Source organism: Poromitra crassiceps (assembly GCF_964638095.1).
Source record: "Poromitra crassiceps genome assembly, chromosome: 3".
Taxonomy (NCBI): domain Eukaryota; kingdom Metazoa; phylum Chordata; class Actinopteri; order Beryciformes; family Melamphaidae; genus Poromitra; species Poromitra crassiceps.
Window position 1 is genome coordinate 61,086,609 of NC_139625.1, and position 9,991 is coordinate 61,096,599.

A 9,991-nucleotide genomic window follows, 5' to 3' on the forward strand; every position below is an offset into this window, starting at 1 on the left:
CATTATTCTGTCTTTACAAAGGAATACATTATCATATAATGCAAAAAGCTGATAAAAAGATTTTCTCCATGACACCGAGTGAAGGAGAGAGCTGCATGGACTGGGGAAAAACACTTGGCAGACTCAAAACTGCTGAAATTCTTCTGAATGAAAAGCTATATTTGAGTTGTTTGTTTTGGGGTTGCTATCTCTGGATGTTTTATCTTTGGTGGATAAAACACCTCTGTTTGGCACAATGCCTCCGTGGTTTAGAGGTGTTATTTTTTGGAATCCTATACAGTACAGGAGGTGGGAACAGGCTCCTCTATAGGGAGACAGCCATTACCCCCCAGCTGCTAGTTTTGCTTTCTGCGGAGAAGCCATATCATTTGGTCTCAAAGGCACTGCTTGTGTGGTGCTGGTGTGTGTGTGTGTGTGTGTGTGCATGTTTGTGTGTTTGTTTGCTTGAAACCATACATGGGTATAGACCGGTATAGACCCATGATTGGTCTCCATTACCTCATGCTGACCAGTGATGCTGACCTGCAGCAGCAGTGTAACAGCAGCTGGAGAGGTGAACAGGGTGCATTACCTCATGCTGGCCTGCAGCAACAGTGTAACAGCAGCTGGAGAGGTGAACAGGGTGCATTACCTCATGCTGGCCTGCAGCAACAGTGTAACAGCAGCTGGAGAGGTGAACAGGCTGCATTACCTCATGCTGGCCTGCAGCAGCAGTGTCACAGCAGCTGGAGAGGTGAACAGGGTGCATTACCTCATGCTGGCCTGCAGCAACAGTGTAACAGCAGCTGGAGAGGTGAACAGGGTGCATTACCTCATGCTGGCCTGCAGCAGCAGCAGTGTAACAGCAGCTGGAGAGGTGAACAGGGTGCATTACCTCATGCTGGCCTGCAGCAGCAGTGTCACAGCAGCTGGAGAGGTGAACAGGGTGCATTACCTCATGCTGGCCTGCAGCAGCAGTGTCACAGCAGCTGGAGAGGTGAACAGGGTGCATTACCTCATGCTGGCCTGCAGCAGCAGTGTCACAGCAGCTGGAGAGGTGAACAGGGTGCATTACCTCATGCTGACCTGCAGCAGCAGTGTCACAGCAGCTGGAGAGGTGAACAGGGTGTTGTTTTATATCAGTGGCAAATAGAAGAAGACTCCATCAATAATAGCCAGCTGCTGGCACTTACAGAAATGTTGATTAATGAATTAATCAACATTCATTTATTAATGTGTGCTGTCCTTATAAATAAATCAACATAAACATAGAATGTGTCACCAGTGAACTTCCTGTGAATGTGTGTCGATGTAAGGGCTTTGAGATAGGAAGGATGCTGGTTCCATGTCTTGGCCTTTTTGTTATCATGGACTAATTTTGATTGGCACAGTGAAACCCATTGTCTTGATTGATGTACAGCCCTTTAGGCTGGGTATGTATTTGAAGATGAGGTTTCATATAGAGATGCAGCAATCTATAACTGCTGGCTAATCCAGATCCATGGCAGATTAAACAAAGAGAAAACAGAAACTTACCTACTGTACTTAAACTTGACTTAACATAACTTGAACCAATTCAACCTCTTAATAAACCAGAAACATGTCATTATAGTTTCTCTAAGCAGTCTCCATTATGGTGTAACAAATTTCAGTTCTTTGCTATGGCAGCCAGCTGGGAGCGGCAATTCTGAGTGGCTGCCACTGTATGAAATATTGATCCATTTGATCTCAAAGCGTTCCTGCACAAATCAAAATGCAAAATGACGGAAAACAGGGCTGATAATTCCAGGAATTGAAAGGTTTTGGAATTGGACAAAAGGTCTGGAAAGTAAAACTGCTCTAGACCTGATACATAAAACATAGCATTTTATGTAGACCTGCTATCACTTTATATTGGTTGTTATGAAGAGTTTTCTTCAGCTATATGAGATATGACTTACTGTAGCAGACTGTCACTTCCCTATCACCATAATTCATGCTGAACACATCAGAATTATGGAATTTAAAAATAGAAATCTGTAGGAACCCTGGGGGAGCTGGAGGGTAAAACATGCGCGCGCGCACACACACACACACACACACACACACACACACACACACACACACACACACACACACACACACACAACTTTCTAACATCCTGCTAAAGGAAGAACAATTAACAAACTGTACTTTACAGTGTAAGTGGAAATTCATTTTCATTAACGTTCTTATTAATGCAGCAGTAATTTGTTATATTCCAGGAGTCGAATATGGCTTCTTGATTTTGCTGAATCGGCATAATGAGACATTGATATTAGTTGTGCTTCTGCTTTCAGTTTGCTGGTGCAGTTAGTGGTTCCTGATCAGCTAATTGGCCCATGGTGTTATTTTATCTTAATTATATTTATATTACCATGACTTGGTCTTGTGGTCTTTCTGCTCTGCTGGTCTTAACTGAGCCAGAAGCACAATGCTTCCCTTTGTAGGCGTTTGTTTCTGAGTTTGTTTGTTTTGTTGCTTATTTGACAGCACTTTGTACTTAGTAAAATCATTACAGTGTTGAAGAGTTCTCCTCTAAAACATTATATCATCATTTTGGAAGAAACAAAAAGCATAATTAATAACTGAAATGTATTACATATAATTTATAATATGATTTATGTAATATTATGTTATCAGATTCAATATTTATTTGCCATGTCAACAAGTTGATTGGGATTTGTCTTAGTGAGCTCACATACAAAGACAAGCACATAAAGGCATGCATGCATTCACACAATACAAAACAACAATGGAAAGAGCATGATTTCACAATACTGCATCGTAATACATTACTGCAACACTGTAAACACCATAGGAAGGGGGGTAGCAGCAACACTATGTAGTATTTAAAGTGCAATGTAGGCCCCATGGAAAGTGCTACAAGTGCATTATCTGAATTGTACAGGTAGTGTGTAAGATTAAAGGTGTTTAGAAGGTGGACAGCTTCAGGGTATGTGCTGTTCTGAAACCTGGATGTTTTGGTCTTAACACTTCTGAATCTTGTCTGAGAGGGCAGGAGGTTAAAGAGGTTGTTTGCTGGGTGGGACGGGTCCCTTAAAATTTTCAGGGCCTTCTTTTTAAGCCTAGCCTTTTATATTTATGCTAGGGGTGGGAGATTGCATCTGATGATTTTAGATGCACTGTGCACAACTCTATCCAACTGTCTCCTGTCCTCAGCTGACAAGTTTCCAAACCAAACCGTTATAGCATATGTGAGGATGCGCTGCTCTATGTCATGTCATGTCAGCAATAAATTATGTACAAATGTATCATTTTATCAGCCAAGGACCTGTTACTTACTATCACTTTTTTATATTATTGCAGACTGTATTAGATGTCACTATTTCAGTTATTGTTTTGTTGTGGTTGAATATTAAATATTACATTTCTCAATGTAGATAATTCCTTGCTTTTTCATGGACAAGGCTCCATTGATTTATGGTAGGTCTGGCGTACATTGTCTTTACATCGCTTTTTGCTCTCCTTGTATTGAAATTTTGAATTTGATGCTTAAACCCAAAAACTCGTGTCAAATTTCTGGGTCTGTTACTTAGAATATTTTCAGTGTACAGATGCAAACAGTGCTGCCAAAAGGAATATTTACAGTTATATCAAACTAACCAATAATCTTTGTTTCTCTCATTTTGCTGAATGTATTTGCTATCAGTAGTTGCAGTTCATTATAGGCTTCACACTATACAATTTTTGTAATAATTTGAGAAAAGTTTTCGATTTGCACAGTGGGTTTGAGGTGTAAAACACTGATGCTACTGTAGTACTAACAGTCACCTTATGCTTCTAAACCATAAATTGGAGTAATTTTTCATAGCATGAGGCATGACATTGGTCATTGTTGGCTAATTGATGGATCTGATTTAGATATAGATTTGAGAGGTGCACTTTTACTCTGTTTTGACTCTTTAAAATCCATCTCTTCTTAACATTCAGACGAAAAATTGACAAGCTCTCAGAGAAGACAGGTGTAGTTTTTTCTCACAGCATGTTCAGTTATGTTGCCTTACAGTATCTGTGGGTGCCTGCTAGCATCAGCAAATAGTGAGAAGTCAACAGATTGTATTTTATAGTCCCCTAGAGTAAATATTTGATCCAGCACTAAGAGGAAATCGAATTGATTTCAGAAGCTAAACTGGAGTTTCATTCAGAAGCTCAAAGAAATAAACCTATTACTGCTTCAACAGCCGACTGAGATTACAGTTCTCAACCTCAGTTCTAACCTAAAATTATTATTATTCTTTTTGAGAGCCACTATGCAGGTTCAGAAGCTGAGATAAGTAGATACTCAAAGTTACTGGTCTTGCCTGTGATATACTGTCCACACCTTTTTGTGCGTTCTTGCCTGTGATATACCAGCCAGCATCTGGAGGAAATACTGAAAAACTCTCAGAAAACAAGTAAACAAAAACCATCAAATGATGCAGAGGTATTGTGCATGATGGATGAACAGATGACGAATGGATTGAGTCATTGGACAGAGCAGGGCCAATGCTGTTTCTGCATTTTGATGTCACCCGCAACCTTCCAGAGAGCTGTAGGGAGGCGGGTATAAAGGTGGAAGCCCCACCCAGTATGTGCATGTAGCCTATTGGATGTCATGATTGTGACTCTGAACCAACTGTCAGTTAGTGAAGGAGAGACAAGCTGCTTATCCTGCTGAGCTACTTCTTCTGAGTTGAGATGAACACTTCATTATTCTAAAGGGTTCACACTACTGACACAACAATAACATGAGTGAAAGTCAAACCAGAAAAGCTTACAGCTTATAATTGTTTTACATGATATGACATGACTTGAAGCTCGAACTCTGGTACTGTAACACCAGCCAAATTACGTCACCATGACGTCGATTGTAAACAAGGAAGTGTCTCCTCAGAGCAGCACTTGGCAGATTGTTGGCGGGTCGGCTCTATGTAGAAGAACCACTAATTTAAACGTTTTTATGAAGAGTATCGTCACTTATTCGAGAAATCCTGCGGCTAAACCGACTCAATCAGTAACGTTAAATATTATATTGCGTAAAAATATGATTAACTTAACGTTAGAGTGCCCACGTCGGTAAAGACCAGTGGGGACACGTGGTTATATGACTGTCATTCCCTAACGTTCTAGCTTACTTTGCCCCGTGATGTCTGCCAGCTACCCCACGCCAGGGTACTCCCATGCTGGCCGGGGAGACTACCGGGATGTGTACGAGCCGGCGGAGGACTCGTTTCTGCTGCTCGACGCTCTGGAGCGAGACGCCGACAGGCTGCAGCAGATGAGGTGAGACCTCAGAACCTCCTTGTGGCGTTATTATGCATCCCACCGGCATTGGGGGCAAAACACGCCTATGCAGCATTCAAGTGCTGGGATTGGCCTGGAGCGAGCTAGGTTAGGAGCGAGCCGTGTCTGCCCCCAAGGCCAGTGGGATCCATAATAACGCCTCCTTGGGTGAGAGCTGCTATGAGTAACTGTACCTCCAAAACGTTACTTTAATAAATCTATTGAGTTCTCTACCAATAGAAAAGCTCTGAAATCTATATAGAGATTTTTTTAAGGTATTTTGCTAACATAATGTCATTGTCCCCTGGTGTCCCCAATTTATGTTCTTTTATTTATTATTTTTCCACTTTGTATACTACTTACACATTTCTATGTATTGTTTTACCTACATTGCACTCCCTTGTATGTTTTGACTTTGAAAAAAATAAAAAAGTAACTGTACCTCCCATTTTACATTTCACAACGTGTTTCCTTTATTTGGATCCGGTGGATGTAAAACGATAGTCAGTCACCTCCCTCCACAACTGCTCCAGTGACCTTGTGTGTTCAATTGACAGAGCTGTAACTAAGTTCACATGACTAACCTTAGTTATTTCCATGCTAAATGTTGGAGATTTGAATGTCATATTGTTATTGCAATAACGGTACTTTTATAATGTGAAAATGTATTGATTTTTGTAGGAAAATTATCTTTTTGCAGACTGAGGTCAGGGTCATTTACAACTGATAAGAATTTAGTGACCATGCAGTAAATCTAAGTATGACCCTGGTTCCCCCTCCCAAACAAAACCCTAAAGTTTGGGATTACGTTTTTGGACTGTGCAAAGTGTGGTCCCAGAGGCATTGACTTAACTATTCAATTTCAAATACATTGGGCGATGCATTTAGTCAAGAAACGTGATTTAAAGCAGTTATTGATTCATAACTTTTTTCATATCAAGGACCTTAATTATTCCACACTAGTCACAGGCCCACATTTGATGAGATTGGTCTCTCTGACCCAAATATGAGAATATCTTTATTGTCAGATATGATTTTGTTCTACTCTTGCAGTAGAACAAAACAGAGTTGTTTGTTATTATATAATGTCAGAAAATGGTGAAAAATGGTGACGTTTCCCAATTTTGATGTGTCCAGCGTATCCCAAAGCCCAAGATAACATCCTCAAATGTCTTGTTTTGGCCACACCCCATATAGACGGTTTTAACTTGACAACAAAAACATTCTAAATTGAACCCCCGCTCACTTCCTGTTGCAGTGTTTGCTATGGACATAAAAGAAAAAAAAACATGCAAGTGCAGGACTGACCATTCCGTGAAAACCATCTATACAGCTGAGCAGCGAAAACAAAAGTAACAATGTCGAGTGAATATTTCTGCAGTTTGCCGAATGCTGAGAAAAAGGAAGTGCTGTGGGGTTGCGCTCTGGTGAAAACCGTCTATATTCAGTTTACGGTCACAGAGTTAAAAAAATATATATATATAAAATTGAAGCTGGAACAAGATAAAGAAAAAAAAAGTTGGCGATTTATTTTCTGTCGATCAATTGATCTTTGCTGCTCTATTTTGTTCAGCATTCCATGAGTTTTTGTGTTGTAGGTAGAGATACAGATAAACTATGATCAAAGCATCATTCTTCTACATTCTCTAATTGTGTTCACTTCTTGAGAATTAAATAATGATGAAGTTTAATGATTTGCTGGGGACCCCCTGGAACTCCCTGGTCTCTGGACACCACGTTGAGAAGTGGAACCACTGTCTGATTTAAAGGCTGCATGGACCCTAATCGCTCTTTTTAATCCTTATAGTGATTTTGGGTATGCTCTCTCTCCCTCTCCCCCAGTCCATTAGTATGTGTGGAGGTGGGCAGTGGCTCAGGAGTGGTGTCTGCATTCCTGGCATCAGTGGTTGGATCTTCAGCTTTATACATGTGAGTCATTCTGTCAGTTGATTGCTCCTCAGCAGGTACATGGGGCTGTTTTCCCTGCGGGCCACATGAACACAGTCACAGTACATCACATATGCCCCCATCCTTTATGAAAATTGCAAGTAGGACACCAACACAATTGAAAGTCAACCTAGATGGGCGTGTCAGATAAATATGTAAATATACAGTGACAAAAGGCACAAAAAAGAGAATAAAATCTAAGAAGCACAAAATGTCACCTAATGAAATCTAACAAAAATAGTTAGAAGTTGTCCATTGTGAATTACACTGGAAATGCCTCAGATCTTTCTTTTTTTGGTAATCCCCTCGTTCTCATTACTCTACCCCAAAATGTTTTCTGCACTACATTTGTCATTTCTGATTTCTCCTCGTGTCTAGTTGTATGACTGTCAACGGCTTGATCTTTTTAGAGAGAGAGAGAGAGCATGAATAACCACCGGTGTGTGTCTCAGGTGTACTGACGTGAATCCTGCAGCAGCACAGTGCACGGCGACAACAGCCTCCTGTAACCGTGTTTCCCTGCAGCCTGTCATCACAGACCTGGTAAGACAATTTGCATTTTGACATTTTAGGCATTCAAGCTTTACATGATGTACAAGTCCATGCAGTCAAGCAAAAGCAGAAGAGGCTCAACTTTGAGACCGTTCTCTTCCTCAAACAACATATACCCTTCTCAAGATTGACTGAATCTTCCCTACTTTAGGTGGAATGTCTTCTGCCCAGGTTGTGTGGAAAAGTGGATGTCCTTCTGTTCAACCCTCCCTATGTGGTTACACCTTCGGAAGAGGTGACTCGACTCTCTCTGTTCGGCACGTCCTTGTCAGTTCGACGTGTTTTAGAGTGTGGACTCATTTATTTTTTCTATTTCTTCCAGGTTGGTAGCAAAGGCATAGAGGCGTCCTGGGCCGGGGGGAGGCGAGGGCGGGAGGTGACAGACAGGTTTCTGCCCATGGTAGCACAGCTGCTCTCCAGTAAAGGCCTGTTTTACCTCATTGCCATAGCCGAGAATGAGCCAGGTGGGTTTACTACCATCTCTCCAGTAAAGGCCTGTTTTACCTCATTACCATAGCTGAGAACGAGCCAGGTGGATTTACTACCATCTCTCTAGTAAAGGCCTGTTTTACCTCATTACCATAGCTGAGAACGAGCCAGGTGGATTTACTACCATCTCTCCAGGAAATTACTGTTTTACCTCATTACCATAGCTGAGAACGAGCTAGGTGGGTTTACTACCATCTCTCCAGTAAATGACTGTTTTACCTCTTTACCATAGCCCGAGAACAAGCCAGATATGGGTTTACTACCATCTCTCACCAGAAGGAACAGATGTCCATCAATAGTGTGTCTCATACCGCATTCAAGACAACTCGGACCGCCGTAAGTTTCAACACAGAACCTCTGCCCCGGACAGATTTGCGTTCATGCTGCACCTCCCGCTCGGGGGGGGGACCCAAACTGTTGCTATAGCAACCCATGTTAGCATGGCAGCTACCTACTAGCGAACAATGCTAACCGAACATGCTGAATGTTGTATTTCACACAGAGCGAAACACAGATGACACAAACACATATGAAACGTTAACATTACATCATTAAGACCTCAAATTGTGTGTTAAAACATCAACAAACATCTTTATAATAATTTTGTGATTATCATTAACGATGCAAGTTGCCATTTTGATGTGGCTGCGACATCAACTCGGAGAAACCGGAGCTCTGAATGATACCCGAATTTCCGAGCTGTAATTCCGGCCTGAACGACCATTCAATTCACTTTTTACAGGTCGGAACCCATTTTTTCCGGCAGTCCGAGTTGTCTTGAATGGGGTATAAGTCACGCCCTTTTCTGGGGTTGGTATGGGAACTAAGGGATTTCATTCACCATTCATTTTCCCATAGCACCATTTAAAACTCCTTATACAAAGTTGTACTTGTCAAGCCAAGCGATTCAGCTATATTCAGAATCAGGAGAGACCATAGAACATTTCACTCAGACCGAAACTAAAAAGTCCCTTAGATTTTGGTCAGAGTGAAATGTTCTATGGTCTCTCCTGATTTTGAATATAGCTGAATCGTTTTGTTTGACCAAGTACAACTGTTTTTCAACATGTCTATGGAAAAATGAATAGTGAATGAAATCTCTTTGGCCCCATGCCGAACAGGAAGAGGGCATGACTTGGGCACTCTTAATGGTTGCAGAACTTTTTCATGTGCAGAAAACCCATCTGAATATGCATAACTTTGACTATTCCTCTTCCTTCTAACCAGAGGACATCATCCGTTTCCTGGGGCAGTTCGGTCTGATGGGCGTGTCCTGCCTGTCCAGGAGAGCTGGAAACGAGAGGTTGTCCGTCCTGCGCTTCCACAGGCCCCAGCTTTAGATGGACAGTCCCGCTCGGTCTGTCCCAACAAGAACTCTGTCGGGACATTCTGAACTGAGAGAGACGTCATTGGGAACCGTTTCAGCGTGTCTCTTTTGCCTAATGGGACATGGAGACTCAGACTCAGGAGGGACAAATGTTTGGAGGAAACGGCTGTGGAACACAACTGCATTGGAGAAATGGTGGGGCGAAGAACTTCTGTTAAGCTCTACAGAACTAAAATGCAGCATGTGAAAGACTTCGTTGTGCAAAAAAAAAGCATTCACAGGCATTGTGGACAGAGATTCCTCCCATGTACTGGTTAAAATGTGAATCATTGCCTTTTTTCACGAGTCTCACTAATACACTTTTCTCTGTCTCTCCACTGTACATCTAATAAA

General features: G+C 41.7%; 1 protein-coding gene across 1 annotated transcript; it reads left to right on the forward strand.

The window, feature by feature from the left end:
* The first annotated feature begins 4,952 nt into the window (after positions 1 to 4,952).
* hemk2 (HemK methyltransferase 2, ETF1 glutamine and histone H4 lysine) lies at positions 4,953 to 9,887 on the forward strand. The gene is made up of 6 exons (XM_083633687.1): positions 4,953 to 5,283; positions 7,126 to 7,212; positions 7,683 to 7,773; positions 7,934 to 8,017; positions 8,105 to 8,246; positions 9,499 to 9,887. Exons 1-6 carry the CDS (start codon positions 5,147 to 5,149, stop codon positions 9,609 to 9,611), a joined length of 654 nt encoding a protein of 217 aa, XP_083489813.1. The 5' UTR covers positions 4,953 to 5,146; the 3' UTR covers positions 9,612 to 9,887.
* Positions 9,888 to 9,991: the final 104 nt, after the last annotated feature.